The following is a 23,303-nucleotide window of genomic DNA, read 5'->3' as shown; positions in this document are numbered from 1 at the left end:
CTTTCGACAGGAACAGAAAGGTCAGGCCTCCGGGGCGGTGGGTGTTCAGTCGAGCAAGTCGTGGCCGGAGGAGTGGGAGTCAGACGCTAGAAGTGCCAGCGGTGTCTGGGCACAGGACCGAGACAGTCACCTTGCGCGGTGCCACGGTTCGCTGCTAGCGAGCAGGCGCTGCGGGGGGGAGGGTTGTGAGCGAGGTCAGAAGGGTTAAGTTGAGGGAGAGATCGAAGCTTAGGGGCCCTGGTTCTGGCTTTCTGACCAAGCCTTTCGATGGAAGCGTGGAGACTTGTCAGCCAGCTTGGAACTGCCCTGTCTTCAGCCTTCTGGGAGGCCTGGGAAGGGGAGCAAGGTTAGCGCAGCGCACTGGTCAGTTGGCACCAGCAGGACTCGCAGCGGGACGGTGGAGGCGGTTGCTGGTCAGTGAAGGGGTCCGTGATTGGGATCGAGGAATCTCTGCCGGTCTCTGGAAAGAGTCGTGCTGTTGGATGCAGCGGCTAGGCCTTCAAATCGGGCTACGCAATGGCGGAGCCCTAGGTGGATCGACGCGGATGGGCAGGATTGGTGTGATAGGCAAGAGAAAGAGACGAGCTACGGCGCGGTCGAGGGCTTAGGAGGAATGCGGGACGACGCAAGCATGTTCCTGGCTGCAGCCCTGAGCCGGGATGAAGGCAGATGGAGGGCGCAACTCGACGATCGACAGTGTTCAACGGGTAAAACACACAGGGGCGAAGACGACGGAAGATAAGAAGAGGAGGACTGATGAGGTCGACGTCGATGTTCGTCTTCGGCCGCGTCTCTCTGCTCTTCGGTCTTTTTCTTCCGTCGCCAGCGCCCCGGCCGCGCTAAGCCGTTCTGGGGGGGCCAAGCGAGCAGCAGGCTCCGGATCACGTGGGCACACATTCCGTTGCGCAGCAGGCGCGTTCTGATTCGCGTGTCGGCTCGCGGCGGGACGACGATAAGAAGTCTGGATCGCTGGGCCGGAACGGCCGCCCCGATGGGAGCTGAAGATGTCATGATCTCTCATCTACTCACATACCTCCGTCCGTCCCCACCATGCCCATCCATACCGTCGAGGGTCGAATTACAGGTTTCTATCGCTCGAGAAACTTCGATTTACCTCTCTTCTCCGACTACAAGATACCGTGGTCATCCCATGAATCTGATCGTTGCACGTAGTTTCCATCCCTTGCCGCCCGGGCCAGTCCTGATAACCCCCCGCCTTAGCACTCCGTAACCTAGGGAGATCTAGGGTATCAGGACCATCTCCAGAGTTCCGGGGAATAATACTGCAAGTAGAGACGAACCGAACCGAACCCCAGACGCCCAGAGGGGGAGGGGTCGACCCGAGAAAGAGGGACCCCTCGGGAAACTGAAACTTGAAACAAAAACCCGCCATCTGCTTTTCCTTTGTCTGAGATCCCTGCCGCTGTCTTCCGTCCCAATAGAAAAATAATAATAGGAAATGAGAAGAGACTTCCCGTTATACATATAAACTTCGACTCGTTTCCCTCTCCTTCCCGCATTCCATCAAACTATCGTTACTATCCGGCTGGCGGGTAAGCAATAGTCGCTTGGAACTCGCTCCACTGCTAACTACCTACTGTGCACATCAGACCATGACCATGAGACCATGTGAACACTGCGTACAGTAGTAGTTAAAAAAACCCCACACCATATTCCCGTACACGGAGATCATATGCCAATTACCTAAGGTAATAATAATAACCTACGAATCCCGTAAGTAGTACGTAGTAACTAACAAGTACCTGGGAGGTTAGGTAGCGTAGCACCTAGACGACAGCCCGTACACGGAAACGGTTGAGAGCTGCAGCAGGACCAGCACCCAGCACCTTGCTGCACAGCCTCCCCCCTCTTTTGGGCCGCCAAATAATTCAGGTAGGTCCTCGCCCGGGTGGGAAATAACGAACATTCTTTCGATTCGCGGTATCCCGTTCCCGCAGTAGTAGCAAGTATTATAGCCTAAAGCTAGCTGCATTATTACGGAGTAGGTATCTCTCTTATTTCCGTTCTTCAAAAGTTCGGTCGGGCTCCCGCCACGTCCAGGAACCTTGGCGTCCCAACCCAACACTCCGGACCGTTACTGTAATTCAACATTTCAGTTGCATTCACTGACGCTCATCACATCACATCAATAATGATCAACGCGTCGGTCGCATCGACGTCAGAAGGGCCTCTCTGCGTGGGTCGAAAACGGCAGCCCTGGTCCTTCTGGAAATAAAATCCGGGTTTCAGTCCCGTCCCTCGGGTACCGTTTCAGTCAGGGCCTTGGCGAAGCAACCTTACCTAAAGGCCAGACCTTCTCCTCCCTCCAAAAAAAAAGGGCCCGACCGATCGATGGGCACGGCCTGTCTGGCCTCTACGTCTTGTGACAGTTAAAGTCTTGTGTATGCAGTACCTTCTCCCGAGCGTTGTTCTATATTCTACACAAATCGGGAAGGTCAGTTAGGTACCTAGGTAGATAGGTAGAGGCCGGTCTCGATCGTGACGTCGCAGAGGAATAATAATAATGAAAAGACGCGGGACTTCGTGCGCTTGAATCGATCGGGTCGGAATTGTCGTCCTGCATGTGCACAGCTTAGGCCTTCAAATAGGATCCAGGCGGTCCGTGTCATAGCCTGTCAGCATCGTCTCCGTCAACGGTCATTCAACGGTCACCTCGAGTAACGGCCTTTTTTAAGCTTATATTTTATTGTATACTTCCTGTCTCTTAGTGTGACACAATCCTTAACTAACAATAATAATCCCATCGATTGAGTTCGTAGTTAGTCCCTGGACATCGAAACCGCGATCTGAATGAAGTACCCGACCCGACCGACACCTACTCGGTACTGTACGGTACATGTACAAAGCGTTGGCAATGAAGTACATACCTAGTGTCCGGTTGATCATACATAAAAAAAAGGAAAACTCATCAAAGATAGGTATGCAAATTCACACCGGAGATAAATTAATGATGGTCGTCAATTGGTCGGAGAGAGATCCCGATCTTTACATAGATACCGGAGATCTACAGCATAGTACCTACCTCCTAACCTGCCAACTCATACGACAGTGAACAAGTCCGTCTACCTAGACACTTACTTATCTTTCCCAACCGACTACTTTACTACCTCAACAAGAATGACCTGGCATTACCCTAGACGCGGATAAGCGAGGCGGACTTCAATGTTTCTATTATAGTACACATCGCATATTTTCTTTTCCCCTTTCCTTCCCCTCTCCGCAACTATGTACATACTGCACCCAACATTCAACTCGACTAAAGCCCGTCTTCGAGTCGGCACGGGAGAACTAAATAGATCAAGTACCTACCTAAACATTATACTCATAAAACAAACTTTCTCCTTTGCTAATGCTTCCTCAGACTTCTCGATGGTAGTCTCAACAGCCCCATTACGGGGCGTCCTGTCCACCATATACCCAAAACAGAAGGAACCCGGACCGGGACCCACGATATGCTTACATAAGCATGGGGCATTTAAAAATCCTCTCTGTCGGATCACCATCACCTTTTTCTTATATTCATCAACCTTTCCTTCATGGAAAGGTTGCAAACGCTTTTTGCGTCGCCGATGATGAACATACCCCGGCTGGAATAAGTATCTTCTGATATTCATGACAGCCAGCAGTATTTCTTTATCTGTAGTGGTATTTCTGATGGCGAGCGCGCAAGTTTTAAACAAACCCACGCACCCAGCCAGCATACTTCATACTTAATATCCTGGCCCATGGTGAAGCCGTTAGAAGTCAAAATTTCTGACCTTCTATGCAATATAATGAATTAATCTCAGCTGTTTTGATATTTATTTCTACGGTCTCGAGTGATCAAGTACGTTCAAGGGAATGCGTGTTTATGTACTGTGGTACAGACATTGATAGGAACAGAATTGCCATTAAATGCTAGAGGATATCAGAAGCTCAGAAAGAATACTATTACTAAAACAGTATTACTATCGAATCGTTATTGTCCCTGAAGATGAGAAAAATATCACTTTTGGGGCGTATCTCGTCGACAGAGTATGTGTGGTGATTCGTGCCCGCGAGCTTCAAATGTATGCGCGACGCGATAACCCTGGAACCGTAGTCGTAAGACTCTATACAAAGCAAATTCCCGAATATACAAGGCACAAATTTTGAAAGCATCACCACAGGTCCCTCTCAGTAGCGTTGGGGCATTCTGTGGACCACATCCCGTGTCCCGTCGAGGACCATACGGCCTGCGTCGTCATCCTCATAGTATCGCTCCTCTCTTACCGGTCGCGCTGGCGCGTAGACAGGTCGTTCGACGTATTCCCTCGGTCTTCGGGGCTCGTCGTCGACATATACGCTGACCTCGCGTCCACCTGGACGCACGCTCTGCACACGCTGGATACCCTCACGCGGGTCTTCATATCGGGCAACTGGAGGCGGGCGCACGCTTGACATCCTCACCAGTCTTTCCCTGGGAAGATCGCGTTCATCAATGTAAGTCGTATGTCTAGGATAATCGACGACTTGTACACTGCCGCTGCGCATCACGGGTTCTCTCTCGTCAAGTTCACGAGCGTACGGTCGCCGTTCTAGAGTGGTCCCAGGGTAGTCGGTGACCCTTCGGTAAGTTGTCTGGGGAGGTGCCATCTCTTGGACGTATCTCCGGTCCCCGTATGGATCTTCAGCGATCGAGGGAGCCCGTACACTCGCAGTGCGCAGAGGAGCACGCTCGGCATAAGGATCAACTTTCGTAACCCTGCTAGGCGGAGGGGGCATTTCTTGAACCTTTGGAGGCAATGTCTCGTAATATTGATTGCCATGCTCATCAACAACGATCCGTCGTCGCGGAGGAGCCATTATGCGTGGAGGCGGTTCTTCATCCACATACGCCTCACGGAATCTCGGCGAAGGCGGTGGCTCGTCGGCAGGAACATAGCGTCTCGAATATGTTGGGACAGGCTCATCATAATACCTGGCTTGAGTTGGACGTTCAACGACAGCATATGACGAAGCGCGCACGGAGCGGGGGTTGACATTAGGAGCAGGTTCCACAGCTTCGCGAGCATATTCGGGTTGCCGGGCATGGTGTAGACTCGCGACTCTTCGCAGGTCTCGGTCATCACGCATTGGCCGTCTAGAGCCAAGCCTAGAAACGGTACGTGCGATCCCGGGCTCAACATGACCCTCGGGTTCATAAGCTCGCCCGTAGCGATCAACCTCGTACGCAGGTTCCCTGATAGGTGGCTCTCTCCTGTCAACGACCGGCGTATATCGAGGTGACGCAATATCGATGTAGACTGGCCGTTCTTGAGGTGGCCGGCTTTGGCCATACGTAGGTGGGATGTCCGCAAAAGGTGGTGGTGATACTGGTTCTTCTTTGATATACGGTTCTGGAGAATCCACTGCTGGCCTCCTCGCAAGGACCTGACGGGGCCGGTCTCTCGGTTCTTGCACCCGCCTACGCTTGCGAGGCATCGATTGCTGAACGGGAGCTTCCGGGCTGGTGCGTGCCGAGTCATGTCCTGTAGGCAGTTCCACCTGGTAGCCTTGTCGTGAATCTCTGTGCTGCTGCTGGATGGAAGGAACCTTGGCCGTGGCCAGAGGAGACACTCTTGATGGCTGAGGAGCTGCGGGTGAAGTTATATGGTTTCTGACAACTCTCACATCATTCGCAGGTGACAAGGACCGACGACCATTGTGGCCTCGATCGGCCGGTCTGCCATTGGCTGCTGGTCTCTTCTGGTTAAAGGTATCCCTCCTCTCTGCTGGTGGTATATCTGGACCAGGCGGTGAATACTCAGGCTCTTCAAAGGCATCAACCGGTTCACGAGTCTGGTGATACTTATCTGCGGCGGCTTCCGCCGGGCCGTTCTGAGACTGCTTCTGAGGGGGTAAACGCTTGTCAGCAACGGTATAAGCTTGCCTTTCCATGTCCATGCCACACGGGTTAGCAGGCTCAAACCGCTGTAACTCATCTGAACGACTGTCTACTGGGGCATCAGCAGTCATGTCCTCCATGTCAACGGGATGGACCTGTCGCTCCGATATTGGAGAAGGTTGCTGCTGATCGCCGTGCTGCGGCGAATCAGGGGCTCTACTAGAGTAGAAAGAGTTCTCGTCAAATGAGTCGCTGGGTGCAGCATTGCCATTAGCCCCGTGAATGTCACTTGGGGGTGGAACCGGCTTAACGATCTCGAGGGCCTTAGTCAGGACATTTGAGACGTCAAAGTCAGGCTTCGCTTCCTGCGCAGAAGCCTTCTGCCTCGCTTCCTGCCTCTTCTGATCCAGCTGATCGCGCAGCACCCTTTCCACCCTCTGTCGCTGTAATTGTATTTCCGCTCTGACTAGATCATCGGACTTGGTCAAGAAGATGGGATCAATTTCCGACGTAGGCTTCATGGTGATACGGGACGGCGCCGCTGCGGCTGAGGTGGACGGAGGATCACTCAACGACGACGACGCTGCCTGTGCGTTGGCAGGTCGCGTTGTTGACGGAGTGGGTTGCTGTTCTTTAGACTGGGAGGTACCCGACGGCTCAGCTGTGGTTACCTGTGAATTCGTAACGGGAGGGGTCTGGAGAGTTCGTGGAGTGACCTTGCGAACAAACTGCTGGGGAACCTTCAATCTAGGGTGAGTGCCAGAGAAAATCTCGTCACTTATCCTCAAGATCTTCTCATACTCCTGCACCTCGTCGACCTTCGGCGGTGCACTTGGCACGCCACTGACGGGCAGTTGAGGACCTTCATGAGCCGCCATGACTCCAGGACCACATGCAGGACTATCTTTCAGAAGACAATGTCAGCAAGTTGATGTGGAATCAACGTGACATGACATGTGGTGTGATATTAGGCGCAGTATGATTGCTGCTCCTTTGAGTCTGGAGGAGGGAAACTTTTGGGAGCACCAGCTTCAACTCGCTTCTTTGCCAGCGTGCTGCGCTAAACTCGCCGGGGAAATGACGCGCGGAGCCCGTGACCGCGCGGCTGGTCCCGCCTCCCGACTCCCGACTCGGGCGGCCATAGCTTTACTGTGACTCCGCGGGGTATTCCATCCATGGACTTGGATATGTTTTATGACTTCACTTGATTTTCCCCTGCAGATCATGCTGCCATGATATGCTTCTTGCGCTCTTTTATTGGTCCATGAATTTTTATTCTTCTATTCGTTGTTCCTATCCTAGAACAGCTCTCCCGCATACCTCATAGACACCACCATGGCAGCGCAACAGGATACGGCCGATTCCAGGCCTGTTTTCTTCTTCGATATTGACAACTGTGTACGTCAGGATCGAAATGCAATTGTGACGCGATCGTCCGCAAAGGCTCCGTTTGGAGGGTTCCAAATTGCTAACTCTGCCGACGTCCAGCTCTATTCTAGAAGTCTGGGCTCTCAAGATACCTCCAAGATGCGCAACACATGCTGACAGAGTCATTTCAGAGTGTAACATCCATGACACAATGCAGGATCTCATCGGTAAGTCATTTAGATTCTACTCGGGATCTCTTTCCTGCTGACAGCTCTCGTCTCTTTTCCAGATAAATTCTTCGTAAAACACCTGTCGCTTAGTGTCAAAGATGCTACAATGCTCCACCAGAAATACTACAGAGAATACGGTCTTGCGATCGAAGGCCTCACGCGCCATCACAAGATCGACCCCCTCGAGTTTAACCGCGAGGTTGACGATGCCCTGCCTCTTGATGACATTCTGAAGCCGGATCCCAAGCTGCGGAAGCTACTTGAGGATATAGACAAGACGAAGGTGAAGCTGTGGCTTTTGACAAACGCATATGTGAACCATGCCAAGAGAGTAGTGAGACTTTTGGGGGTTGACGATCTTTTTGACGGAGTAACATACTGCGACTACTCCAAACCCCCGCTGGTATGCAAGCCCAACCAGGACATGTATGAAAAGGCGGAGAAGGAGGCTGGGGCTCCAAGCACAGAACAGTGCTACTTTGTTGGTATGTATCGTTATCGAGGAGACTCGCTGCTGTAACGGCGCTGATCAGAATTTCAGATGACTCTCACTTGAACTGTAGGCATGCCCAGGCCCGTGGGTGGACCACCATTCACCTTGTGGAGCCAGGGTTCCATGAGCCGAAAGTTCCAGCCTCTAAATACCAAATAAGGGACCTCGAAGAACTCCGGGGTTTATTCCCTCAATTCTTCAAATCTGACAGCAATCAAGTGACGGCTTAAATAGATGAATGGATGAAGCAACGAAGATCCTAGAAACCATGTCTCTGTTAGGTAATATATAATAGAGAAGCGTTTTACGAAGACGAAAGTGAAAAGTGTATTGAGTAATCCTCAATTGGTACAGCAAAGGTATCAGCTACAAACTTTCGTTCTTAGAACTGTAGCGGTCTAAGTTGGAACTTGTCATTCGGACAAAAGCGTGATGAGCCTAGAGATGGCGTTTTGGGTAATAACAAAACAAGGTATGGACAAAAAAATGGCCGTGAAGGGTGAGAGATTAGCTCCCTATAGACCCTGAACGTCCTTATATTATATTTATTTTGAGCCATTCCAGTAAGACAAAGCCAAATGGAAACAAACATCTCTCCTTTTGGGGTAATACAAGTTCCAGGCAGCCGTCCTCTCATCATTTTTTCCCCTTTAGTTTGAAAAATTGTCTTGATTTCACATAAGTGAATGAAAACCATTGACTCCAAAGAACTGAAACTTTATACTTCTTCTTTCTTTCTGATTTTCAAATGACCTACGCGGATTATGGAGGTCTGAGATCTCAATTTTCTTTCAGAATTTCATCTCCATATAGAAGGCCCTATTCCTCAGGACAGAATACACATTCATGTTTTCGTTGAAGGAATTCCCGCAAGAGGACTAGATCTATGCTGAGCCTTTTCGTAATGGAGAAGCCCATAGAGACACTAGAGGAAGAAGAGATTCATTCCTCCGAGGACGAGGGAGAAGAAACCGCGAAGGATACATCAGGAGAACAACAACAAGAAGAACAGGACAAAGAGTGTGATGATTATGGATATGATGATAACTATCATCATGGAGAAGTCGACCTCACCAAATCAAACACACCAACATTGGATGCCCTGACGGGAACAGGCGTATGTGCTCCCACGCACGAAGACTCCTCTAGGCCTCGTTCCCCAAGGATGCTCGAGAGGTTCGAGGCATCTGATGGTTACTTGCCTCGGGAAACAGAGGAGGGATATGAGCATGAAGAAGCAGCTGAGGAGCTGGGTAAGTTTTTTGTTTGTTGTTCGGTTCTGCAACTACAAAAGCAGGAGATGATAACCGGAAGCAGATGATGATCTCTGAAGACGACTCCAAGGAGCGACAAGATGCTTACCCATCCCTCTCAAAGGATGGATTGTCTGATTCTGAGGAGGAGTACTAGATGTTTTTGAATTGTAGCTATGGTGGTGGTGCTTTATGTTTGGGTCGAGCATTTACTAGACATCATGTCACTCTTTGGATCCGGAAAAATTTCATTACTACTATTCGACAGATCGGTCTTAGAGAACAAGACATTACCATTATCTGATACCATAATCCTTTCATCCACGACTAAAATATGTGCTTGAAAGAAGAAAAAAAATATCAAAATGTAATCTTTCATACAAAGACAACGTCATGATTTAGAACCGCCATATTCTGGCTCTTCGCCCATGTCACTGTTTTGATGCCAGCTGGATCAAATCATTACTTTACTGATTTTTTTCTTCAAGATTCGATCGGAGGGAGTCGCGATCAGTGGTGAGAGATTTCAGAGGATCGAAGCCTAAGCAGCTCCGAATATGCTATGCGCCTAGAGGGACCAGAATGTCGCTGCAAAGACAGCGCATAGAAGCATCGTGTATACAGGTAGTGTATGAACATGCCCACAGGCATTATGTCATGCTTGTGACTATGCTTATCCGAATCCTCGCTGCCCTGGGATGAACCACTGGTGCCGGAACTCGATGTTGTCGATTTGTCGAAACCGCACAGCCCGGAGTTAATTCAAGTTCATCACTGGAAAGAAGACTTTCGGTTCACCAGCACCCATTTCAACTGTAATATTTCCCACGTTGTCTGCTGTGACTTTCTTGCAGTTCAAGATTTCCATGACTTCCGTGCCCGGGGCGAATTCTTCACTGGGTGCAAGTTGATACGCGCCTCCTTTCGAGCCTTGATTGGAGAAGACGGAGACGATCTGTGAACCTTCGGAACCTTTGCTTGTGGCGTAGGTTGATCCGTCGAGGTAGAGTTCTTTGCTGTGGTTGGAGATGTAGGTATTGTCGAGGCTGATAGCGTGGTTGCGGGGCTTGTTCAAAGCGGCTGTAAGTTTGTAGAGGGAGACATTGGTGTTATAGCCTGTTTTCCAGATTGCGTCCCGGTTGTATGGTGAATAGTCACCGGTAAGGTGCTGTTCTTGGCCTTGGAATTCTGAATCTTGTTAGTACGCTTAGCTAGGTAGCTGTGATATTAAGGGGCCCGCACCAATTGGGATACCGTCCGTGAGAATGGTGAATGCCATTGCGTTTTTGGCAAGCTGCATTATCATCAGTTGGAGCTCCGATCTTCTTTAGAAAACTGGTACTTACTGCAATATCATCTATCAATGAAGCAAATCGCGGGATATCTTGGTTCTCTAAAAAGATCCCGAGCAATGTGAAGTCTTTACATCCATCTTTAACGGTACTAACCATCTGTGCAAGGCCGGGCATGTTCCCTGCCGTGAAGGCCTGGATCATGGGGTAATAGATTGGAAAGTTCCAAAAGGCCAGAAACAAAGTCCTGGTATCTGCAGACAGCAGGAGCATCGTCAGTGTAGACTTCGCCCATCGTGAATATCCCAGCAGCTTCGCCAAAACTGGTCAGGTAGGCATCGTCCACATGTTTGGTAGCATCGATACGAAGTCCATCGATAGAGTAGTTGCCCACGAGTTCCTTGATGCAGTCTTGGTTCATCGAAACGACAGTGTCGTCCTCCGTCTTCAGATCAGGGAGCGCAACAACTTCTGCCCCAAACCAGCAGTTCTGATAGTTTTCCGGGTCACTCCAATCAGTGATTTTGCAGTAGGGGTGGTAGTATTTCTCATCATTGAAGGGGATCAGCTTGGTCCAGTCAATCGTCGGTGGTGGATTATCCTCCATAGTGCCATCAATGGCTTGCGCCATGTCATTGATCACGACGTCCACCATGAGATACATGTCCCGTTTGTGCAGTTCATCTGCCAGCTTCTTGAGATCTTCGGCGGTTCCAAAGTTCTCGTTCATGTACATGTTCTGCGGCCAGTATCCATGGTACGCTTCACCGTACTTGGTATCTTGGGGGATATTCGATGACGGGCGGAATCTGGATGGCTCCGAAACCCGTCTCCTGAATGTAGTCGAGCTTGTTGATGATTCCGGCCCATGAACCTCCACAGTACTTGTACAGATCGCAAGGAACGTCGGTTGACCCGTCAGTCCGCGCAAAACTATCTGTCATGATTTTCTACAAATTCAGTCATTTCAGTCAACACACATTGTGGTATATATATAACAGTCCAGATGCATCTTTTGCAAGGAGATACAGACATAGATGGATCTCTCGGCCCACTGCTGGGGCGAGGGCCCTTTAGCGACTGCGAAGCCTGCAAGTTCGCACAAAACAGCTGCCAAGTACAAAGACTGCAATATATTGTGATAGTTCGTATGAGGTGGGATGTAAGGGTCAAGTAGAAAAGGAGTGCCTTCACAGATTAAGTTATTTTACAAGTAATCATATGTCCAAAGAAGCAAGCGAGGATGTCAGTCCAGAAGTGACTACCACAGTATGGAATAGTCGCAACGACAGCGTTGTGGCAAAACAGCTCCAGGGGTTGGCATGCTCCTACTTCTCAGAGACAGTTGATAGCACTTCAGTACTTCGCAGTGAAGCAGTTACCTAGGTAGCGAGCGGACATGGACAGAAGAATCTAAGCTTCAAAAGCTATACAAAAGAATAGAAAGTGGAAGTGTCAAAGATGAGAAAGCCTTTCATTTTTCACAGCTAGCCCATAGAGTATTTAAGCCAGACTAATCACTGCAACCTTGTCTCACTGCTTAAGCAAGCTGCCGGGGTTCGCGATATGATCGTTGCATGGTGACTGGATCCCTTGCGTATCGACAGCCAGTAGGAGACAAAAAGGTATACCAATTTGCATTTGATGGCTGGCTCGAAAACAAATTTTAAACAACAGCCCGGATAACAGCATAGATCTTCTGAAATCACTGGTCGAGAAGCGGATGATTGAGTTAGATCTGGGCCAAAGCAAGGTATATAGTAGATGCTGGTCACGTGTGATAGACCCCTTTCTGCCGAAGGCGGCAACGAAGGCGGCAGGACCGCGCCGACCCGCGTGTTCCAAAGTTGGTGGAGGCCGTCCCTGAACGGGGAACTCCCCATACAATCCTGTGGTTCAGCGCTCTCCAGCGTCGCCTTTCGCAACGGCAGCTGGACACTCAACTCTTGGTCGCTACAGGCTATCGTGGGAGGTGACCAGCTGCTACTCGTCTCTCCGCCATGGCTGACCTTTCCCCCGGCCAAGTGGTCAGTCTGACAGACGGCCGACATGCTACCATCCGCTTTATCGGAACAACTCACTTCGCGCCTGGTGACTGGATAGGGATCGAGCTGGATGAACCTACTGGGAAGAACGATGGAGCCGTGCAGGGCGAACGTTATTTCGACTGTGAGCAGGGCTTCGGGATGTTCATTCGTCCCACCGCTGTTGCAGCGGTTATTGAACAGCCCAGGCGCGGGAGCAAACAATCGACCAAGGCCGGCTCCAATGGAGTCGCGGCTACCCGCAGGCCTCAAAGCGGCGTTGCCTCTACCGGTCCAGGTGTGAGAAGGCAAAGTATAACATCGACAGCATCTAAGAGGCAGAGCGCGAGTACTACTGGTGGCTCACCTGCTACAAGACCGGCTCCCCCGCGGAATTCAAGGGTATGACATCTATGCCAACTGAGTACTAAACGTCTGTCCTGACTAAACTATCGGCAGTCTCCTACGAGATCGCCCACGAAGCAATTGCTGGCGAATCCAGGCCCCGCCTCCACCAGAGCACCGTCCCATATGACACGAGCGTCGATCTCGGTAGCCAAACCCCGGGCTGCACTGGCTAACAGAACTTCAATGCCTCCTCCTTCTAGCGCAGCTGCGGCAAGACGCCCGACAGTGTCAGGACTACCGGGTAGAACTGCGAAACCCGCTCTTCAGGCCGCTGGGTCCACCAATGCGGGGTTGAGACGCCCTTCTATACGACCGACTGTTACGAAAAGGACACCAGAAGGTACAGACACGAGTGGTCCTTCCGAGGAAGTGTCCGAAGCAGAATCTCACCAGGACCCTGAAGGAGAGTCGCAGCAGGACGACGATGCGTCCGAGACAACAACAACCAAGTCTTCTGCCACTCGAACGACGACCGCTCGACCCGGCCTTTCGCCATCTTCGTCGCAACGAAACTTACAACAGAACAACGCCCTCGCAAGGGAACTGGAGGACCTCAAAACCAAACTGAAGGTGATGGAGAAGAAGCGAGCTGAAGATCGTGAGAAACTCAAGAATCTGGAAAGGCTACAGTCTGAGAGAGATAAATTTGAGGGAATCATCCAAAAACTGCAGACGAAATATCAGCCCCAGCAGCTTGAGATCGGAGAGCTACGAAAGAAGCTGAAGGATGCCGAAGCCAGGCTTGAAGAGGCCGAGAGGCTACAGGCGGAGCATGATTCGATTCTTGAAATGGCTGCTCTCGACCGGGAGATGGCAGAGGAAACAGCTGAGGCGTACAAACATGAGCTTGAGACGCTGAAGCTGAGAGTAGAAGAGCTCCAGATGGAGGTAGAGGTCCTGCGGGAAGAAAATGAGGAACTGGGACAAGTGATGAGCCCGGAAGAGAAATCTAGCCAGGGCTGGTTGCAGATGGAGAGAACCAATGAACGGCTACGCGAAGCGCTGATACGTCTGCGTGACATTACGCAGCAGCAAGAAGCAGAGCTTAAGGCCCAGATCAAAGAACTTCAAGAGGATCTGGAGGAGTACGAATCTGTCAAAGCTCAGTTTGAAGCGACCAAAGAGAAGCTCCTGGTCTCTGAATCCAATGTGGAGGACCTCAAGCAGCAGCTAGAGACTGCCCTCGGAGCTGAAGAGATGATCGAAGAGCTGGCGGACAAGAATATGAGATACCAGGAGGAGATCAATGAACTCAAAGCAGCCATTGAGGACCTGGAAAGCTTAAAGGAGATCCAGGACGAGCTTGAGATCAATCATATTGAGACGGAGAAACAGCTTCAGGAGGAACTCGACTACAGAGAAAGTATTTTTAACGAGCAGTGTCGCAAAGTTGCTCAGCAAGATGAACTTATTGAGGATCTGGAGTACACCCTTGCTCGGTTCCGTGAGCTCGTCTCGAATCTTCAAAGCGACCTGGAAGACATGCGGGCGGCCCAACAGTTAACGGAGACCGAAGCCAATGAACTCTCAGTGCGATCGAGAGCCATGATGGATCTTAACATGAAGCTTCAATCTTCAGTCGCCAAGGCGCAAACAAAGACAATTGACGTTGAGTTGGACCGTATGGAGGCGGAGGAGTCCGCGCAACATCTGTCTATCGTAAAGCTCTACCTCCCCGAGTACTTTGATAGCGAGCGGAACCCCATTCTTGCGCTTCTCCGATTCAAGCGGGTTGGCTTCAAAGCTTCTCTTATGAATACTACCATCCGCGAACGCATGACCGATCAATCAGCTCCGTTAGCTGCACAGGAGGATGTCTTCACTGCATACGATGTGCTCGAAAAACTGCAGTGGATCTCGTCCCTCTGCGATCGGTTTGTGAACTTTGTCAGCGGGTGCGCTGTGGAGGATTTCGGTCGCTTTGAAGGCGCTCTGTACGAGCTGGAACCCGTGGAGCGAACTCTGAACCAATGGCTTGAAGTCTTAAAGAAGAACGAATTGAACGAGAAAAAGTTTGCTGATGAGCTGCAGAGATCGATTGCTCTTATGACGCATCTGGCGGAGACTCTTATTCCCGTGAGTCTCGAGACATATGCTGATGAGATTTATATGCGGTCGATATTAACCATGACCTATTTGGACAACGCTGCCTCATCCATGTCACGCTTAAAATCCTTGCTGCAAGCAAAGATTCCCGCTCCAAGCGAAGATGACGAGGAGGGCCCGTTCCTCTACAACAAGTTCGATACACTGATCACCCAGGCTCGAGGATTAAAGGTGACCATTGGCAAAGTCTCTCGTTCGCTCGATGAACTGAAATCTAGATCCCTCGCTCTCCCGGGTGATGCGGCCGGTCCTTTTGAGAGGACCGAGGAAGCTGCCAAGAATTTTTCGGAATTGGTGCGACAGCTTGGAGAGAATGTCGTACTTCTGACCAACGAAGAAGGACGTACAGAAGCGTTCGGCTACTCTGAGATGTTGAATAACATGAGCCAGACTGCAAAGTCATTTGTACAAGGCTCTACTACAGAGAATGACGGCAGTGACGTTCTTGGCTTGCTTAGTAGCAAGTTGCGTGACTTAGGCAGCTATCTTGAAGAGCTCAGTTCAATATCTTCTGATCTGTCTATCACTACCGAGTTTGAAAAGCGCCCTTCGCCCTGGATTGCCCGGGCAAAGGAGCTGAAATCCAACAAGACCATCTCTCCGGATGCTGATGAGGAGATTCGTCGACTGAAAAATGAGCTCAGCGAAGCATCCACAGCGTTGGGAGTCAAGGACAAGACCCTCGAGGAACAGGCCATCAAGGTCGAACTCTTGGAGTCCAGAATGCGTGACGCAAACAAAAAGGCTGCCATGGTCAAAGAACTCGAGGCCGAGTTGGAAGAAATCAAGGCCAAGGAAACGGAACTCCAGAAAGTCGTCGAGAAACAAACCAAAGACCTGCAAGCTATGGAGACTGAGCGGGAAGAGTTTAAGAACCGCCTTGAGAGAGCGAAGAGAGCATCAGGATCCACCGTTGCCGCTGCCGGGGAGGGTGTTGTCGATAATGCCGCGTCGATCGCTGCTATGCGTGAAAACGAGGCTCTTCGTGCTGAGGTTGCAAGTCTCCAAGCTGCCGTCCGCTTCCTGCGCGAAGAGAACCGTCGCGCCAACCTTCTCGACCCCTTCTCCGTTCAGAGATCTGCCAACTTGTACTCCTGGCTCGACGCACCGCTCACGGAAACCAAACCAAGTCCGCAGAAGGAGAAGATCCGCCAGAGCGCAGCGGAAAGCAGGGACGTGCTCACGCATCTTCTGAAGTTGGCCAAGGATTCGCGCGTGCTGGATCTGAAGTCCACGCTCCCGCAGGAGGGACCAACAGCTCGACCAGCCTGGCGCCCCACAAAATCCACATACAAGTACCAGGTGCTGCAACAGAGGGAGAATTTCGAGCGCTGGTCCGAGTGGAAGGATGACGTTGCCAGCCGCGAACGAGAGCAGGACAGACTGGCTGCGATCAGGAAACAGCGCGCGGCGGCTGAAAGAGCGCGGAGACAGACGCAGTCGGGTAGTGGACACAAGGTCGAATCCTCCGTGGGAAGTATCAGCGGGTATGGGATGATGGGCCGAGCGTGGCAGATCCTCGGTATGCAACAGCGGGAGGATGATCGTAAGGGGGTTCCTGCTGAGGAGGCAGCTGGGGACGTTGAGATCGTCTCTACAGATTGAAATATTGCCTAGGTCTCTCATCTCTTTCCTATCTTGGTTGACGAACTTTTTATGTATGGCTTATGACCTTCGTATCTCAGCAACCAATTGTTGCGAGTTTCTTTTCCTATTCGATTGACTATTATTCAATATGGAGCGGCAGGTTTCCGGTTAAGAAAGCGAGGCAAGGGCAAGGACCTACCTAACCTATGTATCATTTAGGATACCCGTTTAAGAGATAAGATATGATACCCTTGTTTGTCTCGTTTTGTCTGGTCTGGCTGTCGGCCTCGAGTGAAATATTATACCTTTTTTCTTTTATTTTTCATTCCCGTTTCTAGGGTTTTGTTAAGATTGAATTCATATTCATTTGCTTGATTCTAGTTGATCGATAGGTAGTTTATGACGTGAATATTCTGGATGCTACATATATATAGCTCTCCGCATACCGGAATCAGACAGGCGGACCCCACCGTCCCTTTTTTCTGTATGTCTGGACCGGTCTTTATTTACTGTCTTCTCTTCGAGATCGAGGTTGTATATTTATTGCGCCTGTCATGTGTGTATATATATCTTTCGTATTCATATTCATGTAAATGTTATCGATTAACGGTAAATGATGAGCGCGTGTTGTATATATATATCCCCTGTGAGTGCAGTTTAAGTTCCTTCTAAAAATACATGTATCTACATAGCATTTCAAATAACGCCTTGTCAGTAGAATAATATATCACTATCGTTACTTACCTAAGTAGTTGGCTTACTCCTCATTTGTCTGCCATGTCCAAGATGTCCGAGATAGCAACGTTTAGGTAGGTAGGTAAGGTTAGCTTAGGTTAGGTTAGGTGGGTTCAGTGAGTGGTGTGTGCTGTACATACATGCTATGTTGACATGTGAGCACTAGCATACGTAGGTTAGTAGATACTAACCCCCACCTCCCCAGCCCAAAAAAGCTTGCTGCAGCTGTCACTTATCCTACCTGATCATAACCAATGGTATCTCGACACGACGTGGGTAGGTAGTCTAGGCCCCAGCTCTTGGCCAGGAAGAGAGGAGGAGAGGGGGAGTGGGTAGGATGAAGTGGAAGACTCTGTTTCACCTGTTCGCCACTGACAGCCTGGGTCCACAATTGCTTTGCTTCTCTGCAATGCAAAATCCACGTTTCCACATCAGCCTGCATGGCCTATGCAAGCGTTTGTACTGTACTAGTATAGAGTATAAAAGTCATGACAAAGACCACCATACTAATGCGGAACTTAGAAACCCACCACATAATATCAGAAATGTGCATATTAAATAGAATAGAATAGATAGACAGAATAAACGTAAGTGCAATTATTATCAAGTTATATGCTGTGCCGACGGAATGGACAGAACCTAAGTACCCACCTATTATCCCACAGATCCAGTCAGATACGTCTATCTGGCCAGACAGGAGGATGAGGTACAGTAGGTGCCTAACTAACTACCTAAGCATGCCATGCTATGCCTTGCCTTACCAGACATGAACCCGGAGAAGATGGAGATGGAGAAGGCTTATCTACCTAGGTATTTAAACTAAGCTGAGATAAGATGATATCAATTATGCAATTATGATAGACCTGCCGGAGGGTAATTCAATCCAACCGGTGTACCTGTATTCATGTACATTATAGTACAGTACATGCAGTACATCCGTCCATCCATCCATTCCAAGCTGAGACTAGCAAGCAGACGAATTACAGCAGAAACAGAAGCAAAAGGTGGGGTAGAAACGTAGGTTAGGGTAAAATTTGGGGTATCTATCGAAGATGAGACCAAGGTCCGAAAATACCAGATATAAATGCATGTCGCCGTATGTGATTCCGTGGGTTTTATTGGGTATCAAAAGGGAGAGATACTATGTCGAAGGAGATGAGGAGGGAGTAGGTAGCGGAGATGACTAGAAGAAAACTGGGTATCAAAGTAGGAAACTAGGCTAGGTTACGTAGGTAGCGAGGGAAGAACTGATATGAGGTCACTGAATTAGAAGGCCAGACCAACAGTAGATGCGCGGAAGGGCTGTTCGTACTCGTTTTCATGCCGTTGCTCGCCCTCGTAGATGGTAGGATACATGGGTTCCGAATCGAGACGAGATGTCCCCATGTTGTACTTGGTGCTGCTGTGTACAGGGAGAGGGACAGCAGCTTCGATCTCCTTCTCTGCCAGACCGTCAGACGAGACCCGGACCGTTGTCGCTGCGCTGAGTGCACTAGAGAGTGAGGTCACAGTGTTGAATCCTCCTCCGTTCGTGGACATGATGGACGAGCCGACCGTCGACCCGCTCAGTGTGCGCGACCGGCTGTGCGCAAGAACGTTCTGGCTCTGACTACTCGTCGTCGAATGTTTTGATGGGCTCGACTGTTGGGGAGAAGAAGATTGTCCTTGGAGCCATCGCGCGATACGACCGGAGCGTAGCGATGATCGCGCTGGAGAAGAAGGGGTAGCCGGGCCCGGAGTGGATGGAGGGGAGCTGGCCCTCACCTCGGCCTGTTCGGGAGTGGGAGGCAGTGGTCTGTCCAGGATGTTGGCTACTGACGGTCTTCTGGTTCCACGCTGGGGTTTACTGGCGACAGCGACGGGTATTTGATCTATTCTCTCTTGATCGCCACTGGACTTGCCCTTACTAAACACATTAAACGGTTCGCTTCTCCGTCGAGCATGAGGGAAAGAACCGTCGATAGGAGCGGACTGCGGAGCACGAGTCGCGAAATGGGGAATCAACGGGTCCGCGACAGGTTTCTGGAATTCTATCAACTGCTCCATAGTCGCCAGCGACGACCGTCTTGACCCGGAACCGACAGGCTTCCGGGTGAGCTGGTAAGGAGCGGACTGATGTTGATATCGTCGGGAAGACGACGTTTCGAAAGTAGGCGACAATGCCCTTGGGGGAGGCGAAGGCAGCTTCTCTTCGAAGAGCTGGAAGTTTTCGAATTCTGGCAGATTCGATAGTCGATTCCCAGGCTTATAGATGCTGAGTTCCAGTGGGCGGAACGACGGATCCAGATCCGGACGATCTAGGGCACCGTCTACTCTTCTGAAGTCCGACGGTGCGCTGATTGTCGGCCGCGCGGTGGACTTCCTTTTGAAGGTCAGACTCGCGCGATTTGAGGTTCTGGATGCGATGCTTCTCCTGCCCTCCACTGCCCACGAGGCTAAGGTTGAGGACCGCCGTGGAGGGGCCGGGCTGGGCAGGTCATCGTAGAAGACCAGCTTCATGGGGGGAACCAGGTGCGGTTGGCTATGGCATATCTTCATCTCACGTTCGACGCCTGGGGGTTGCATTAGCCCACGTACACGCTGTCATAGATAGTAGGTCTTGGATCGACATACCTCTGTTTCTCAGGGCCTGCTGGTGGTGATAGGCCTCGTCGTTATCTTCGCACCAGAGGCAGGAAAAGCAGGACGATATCCACCCAGTGAACAGCGCGCCCGCTCGCTCAGTAGCCCGCTTCATGGCTGCCAGCGCTCATCGCAGTCGACCCATAATCCCCAGGATGCAAACGGAATGCCAGACAGAGAACAAAGAAAGAAAAGGAACGAAAGAAAGAGAGAGGTCCAAAGAGGAGGGTCACGAGGGGTCAAAGTAGGAGACCTCTGCTTTAGAGCAACCTCCCGTGTCTCTCCTCTCAGCTCAACCCCGCCTGCTGGGAGGCGAAGCGTGGCCGTGATGTACCAGCTGCAGGAGGCATATAGAGCGACCGGCGACCTGCAGCGCCAGCATCCTGCTATGCCGTCCCAAGTATCGCTCGAGCAGTTATCAGCACGTCAGGAAGCGCCCTTGGCCAGTCGAAGCCCTCCGCGAAGGTGAATTGGAGGGTGTGTCGATCACTGCACGGCCGGGCGTGGGAGACATCATTTGCTGGCGCGCGGGCGGGGACGTCGCAGGCTGCTGACTCCTGGATGAACTTTCTGACATGGCGTTCTTTGTCTTGCTGGCGCCGAGTTTCGCGTCGAGGCCTTGGGCGCCTAAGGAATGGTCGTCGTCGATCCTACGTGCCGGGGTCTCTGCCAGGAACGCCTACGCCGCGAAATGAAAGGATTCTTTCTCTACCGCTTCCCGTCTCAAGACCGTCAGTCCAGACGATTCATTCCGTTTGCCCATTGGCCCGTCCCTGAAATGCTTTACATTGCTTTAGGTTTCATGCTATTTATTGACAGACATCGAAAATGTTTCACAAAATATAGCAGTCGCTTAAACGCCTGCGCTAGGTATAGCGGCGCGGAAAATAAAACAAACGCAAACCGCAATTGAGTTTCTCATGTCGAACAAAGAAAAAGCAACCATTTTAACGCCCTGCATGCGCCAAATTTATCTGTCCCAGACATTCCGCTCCTCCTCGAAGACTGGATGTGCTAAATCCGGTGTCTTGGGATGGCCATCCTCCTCAGACTCGTCATCCCCGATGGCAAACCCTGGTTGGTCTGTGACTTCGGGGCCGGTGTCGTCCTTCAGCTGAGAGCGATCCTGGTCGGGACGTTCTGGTTCTTCAATTGGTTCGCCAGACGGCCTCCTGAAGTTGCATCCCGAGATTAGTCCATCGGTGCTATACACCATCCAACACGGTGGACTTACAGGAAATGCTTGTGCTCGGGTTCACTCCATGCCGAGCCCAGTTCTCTCCGAACTTGACTCCTGTCGCGTTCCTTTGCCTCCTGGTCCTCGACCACAAGGTCGACCAGCTGGCTGCGGGACCGGGAGGAGCTGGGAGAGCCCGGAAGACGCTGTGAGGCACCTGGGTCCTCCAGCTTCCCATTTCTGGAGCTGCTCGGGCGGCTATGCCCATTTCGAAGCTTGCTCTTACTTCCGCTGCCGGCCCGACTACTTCTATGCTTCGGGGCCTTTTTGACAACGGTCGCTTGATTAGAACTCTGGTAACTTGCTGTATTTGTTAACCGTTGATCCCTCGGCACTTCGTTGGCAGGGATCACGGGATACTGGATACAGTCAGCTTCATAGATCGTAAAGACGGGCCTCGACGACACCTACGTTCCAATCTCCGAACTCCAGAGCTCGAGCGCTCGTGAAGAGGCGCTCATCCTCCTCATCAACAGTTGCCTCCTCGATTTCACTGTAAGAACGGTATCTTTCGATTGTAGTAGCCTTCCTTATGTTTCCTCTTGCTCCCCCGCGGCTGGATCCCACACCGCTCAGCAGTGGTGTCCGGCTGTTGACCTCGCCGGGTTTGGGGATCCAGTACTTTCCTTTCCCTCCCCGCTCGTATCTCATGCCATCCATCACCCTCTTCATACGAGAGTGGGACTCTGCATGCGCAATGATGTTATCCCCAGAGTCGAATAGCCTGTATTCATAGTTTTCTCCACGAAGAGTGATCTTCGTGTCTTCAATAAGATCACGGATGCCGAATGCATCCCTAATAGCGTACTTGACAGGCATCCGAGCTGCCGATATGGTGGCGTCTGCGTAATCATGCCAGGAGAAGGCATACCAATGGGTTATTGCGAAGAAGGGCATCTCGAAGCAGATCAGGCTATCCTGAATGGCAGCTGCCAGGTTGTCCGGGGTGTAGCCCGCAACATTGTTGGGAATGGCACCCAGCCATTGAAGAATGGACAGGAAGAAGCCCTGCCAGTAAGAAGCAAAAATGATGAGTTTAACACAGAGAAACTTGGGGACCGGCCGGAACGGTTTCAGATCCTCGTGCAGACAGACCCAGAACATTGCAAGGGAATAGAGACTCAGAGTAACACTGATGTTGTACACGATTCCGGTCCACATGTAGCCAGACGTGAGACTCAGATAGCCCTCTTGATATGTGTCGGTTGCTTTCATGACGATGGAGATGACCGCGAGGATTGGTTTCAACCATGTATACTGAAGGATGCCTCGCTTTACGGCCAAGAAGGTATGAGGATCGGAGATGTCGACCTTTGGAAGGAAGTGATTGAGTGGCCAGGCATGCTGGACAGGAGGGCGGCCATGAGTCATGATAATAAGAGCTCGTTCACCGCCGAGGAAGTTGATAAGCAATTGAAAGAACGTATAGATTGTGAATGCCTGAGGGGGTCACCAGTTAACAGATACATACGTAGTAACAACTGGATTACTCACCTCGTAGACATCGCGAATGGGATCCAGCCAAAGAGAAGCTCTTAATGACACGATACTCGCCCAAGAGGATGCCGCGTATATCGGGACCCTGCTTATCGTCAGCCCGATTGCAATATCGGAGTCGTAGTCAGGGTACTCGCATTAACAATATCCGAACGACGTATCGTTGGAGGAGCGGTTTTCGATAGTTTTTTCTAGATTCTCATCAGTATCAGGTCGATGAACCCGCAGAGGAATTTGGTTCGTACGTCTGAAGCCATATCGACCTGTTCAGAAGCCCATGATGTTAGCCCTAGTTGCCATGGCGAGAGAGGGGGAGCCGATAACGGTCAACTCACACGAGGGAGAGCAGCGAAGCAACCAGCGAGGCGACACCGGACACAATGACCACGGCTCGCGCAAGTCTTGAGCCGGTGCCGCCAGACGAAGGAGTGACAATCATGGTGGGCAGGGTTCGCGGTGCTCGACCGCGTGCTCAGTGTCGGCGTGATGCAAGATCATTCCGGTCCTCAGGAAACAGCGAGTTCATTATTTCCCCACCTAAGCGGACGATAGACGGTGCGTAGAAGTGCAGAGGGACTCAGGCAG

General features: G+C 51.0%; 8 protein-coding genes across 8 annotated transcripts; 3 read left to right on the top strand and 5 right to left on the bottom strand.

Annotated features, from left to right (window-relative positions):
* Positions 1–86: 86 nt before the first annotated feature.
* Positions 87–1,021, bottom strand: VTN00DRAFT_6793 (uncharacterized protein; the record flags this gene model as incomplete). The annotated part of the gene is made up of 2 exons (XM_069433468.1): positions 87–329; positions 719–1,021. The coding sequence occupies 2 exons, from the start codon at positions 1,019–1,021 to the stop codon at positions 87–89; spliced, it is 546 nt and encodes a 181-aa protein (XP_069286847.1).
* A 3,155-nt stretch (positions 1,022–4,176) lies between these two features.
* On the bottom strand, positions 4,177–6,744 carry VTN00DRAFT_6792 (uncharacterized protein; the record flags this gene model as incomplete). Its single annotated transcript, XM_069433467.1, has 1 exon — positions 4,177–6,744. The coding sequence occupies one exon, from the start codon at positions 6,742–6,744 to the stop codon at positions 4,177–4,179; it is 2,568 nt and encodes an 855-aa protein (XP_069286846.1).
* A 457-nt stretch (positions 6,745–7,201) lies between these two features.
* On the top strand, positions 7,202–8,187 carry VTN00DRAFT_6791 (uncharacterized protein; the record flags this gene model as incomplete). The annotated part of the gene is made up of 4 exons (XM_069433466.1): positions 7,202–7,367; positions 7,426–7,461; positions 7,524–7,949; positions 8,006–8,187. The coding sequence occupies 4 exons, from the start codon at positions 7,202–7,204 to the stop codon at positions 8,185–8,187; spliced, it is 810 nt and encodes a 269-aa protein (XP_069286845.1).
* A 674-nt stretch (positions 8,188–8,861) lies between these two features.
* On the top strand, positions 8,862–9,367 carry VTN00DRAFT_6790 (uncharacterized protein; the record flags this gene model as incomplete). Its single annotated transcript, XM_069433465.1, has 2 exons — positions 8,862–9,210; positions 9,255–9,367. The coding sequence occupies 2 exons, from the start codon at positions 8,862–8,864 to the stop codon at positions 9,365–9,367; spliced, it is 462 nt and encodes a 153-aa protein (XP_069286844.1).
* A 600-nt stretch (positions 9,368–9,967) lies between these two features.
* VTN00DRAFT_6789 (uncharacterized protein) lies at positions 9,968–11,446 on the bottom strand (the record flags this gene model as incomplete). The annotated part of the gene is made up of 5 exons (XM_069433463.1): positions 9,968–10,398; positions 10,453–10,504; positions 10,557–10,697; positions 10,765–11,241; positions 11,276–11,446. 5 exons carry the CDS (start codon positions 11,444–11,446, stop codon positions 9,968–9,970), a joined length of 1,272 nt encoding a protein of 423 aa, XP_069286843.1.
* Positions 11,447–12,502: 1,056 nt separating this feature from the next.
* VTN00DRAFT_6788 (uncharacterized protein) lies at positions 12,503–16,645 on the top strand (the record flags this gene model as incomplete). The annotated part of the gene is made up of 2 exons (XM_069433462.1): positions 12,503–12,928; positions 12,986–16,645. 2 exons carry the CDS (start codon positions 12,503–12,505, stop codon positions 16,643–16,645), a joined length of 4,086 nt encoding a protein of 1,361 aa, XP_069286842.1.
* A 1,983-nt stretch (positions 16,646–18,628) lies between these two features.
* On the bottom strand, positions 18,629–20,099 carry VTN00DRAFT_6787 (uncharacterized protein; the record flags this gene model as incomplete). The annotated part of the gene is made up of 2 exons (XM_069433461.1): positions 18,629–19,914; positions 19,976–20,099. 2 exons carry the CDS (start codon positions 20,097–20,099, stop codon positions 18,629–18,631), a joined length of 1,410 nt encoding a protein of 469 aa, XP_069286841.1.
* Positions 20,100–20,954: 855 nt separating this feature from the next.
* On the bottom strand, positions 20,955–23,157 carry VTN00DRAFT_6786 (uncharacterized protein; the record flags this gene model as incomplete). Its single annotated transcript, XM_069433460.1, has 7 exons — positions 20,955–21,156; positions 21,219–21,580; positions 21,633–22,661; positions 22,716–22,803; positions 22,856–22,909; positions 22,964–22,981; positions 23,054–23,157. The coding sequence occupies 7 exons, from the start codon at positions 23,155–23,157 to the stop codon at positions 20,955–20,957; spliced, it is 1,857 nt and encodes a 618-aa protein (XP_069286840.1).
* Between the last annotated feature and the right edge of the window lie 146 nt (positions 23,158–23,303).

The sequence above is a fragment of the Thermoascus crustaceus genome (genome assembly GCF_041956765.1).
Source record: "Thermoascus crustaceus strain CBS 181.67 unplaced genomic scaffold VTN00scaffold_4, whole genome shotgun sequence".
Taxonomy (NCBI): Eukaryota; Fungi; Ascomycota; class Eurotiomycetes; order Eurotiales; family Thermoascaceae; genus Thermoascus; species Thermoascus crustaceus.
This window is presented reverse-complemented; position numbering and strand designations above follow the sequence as displayed.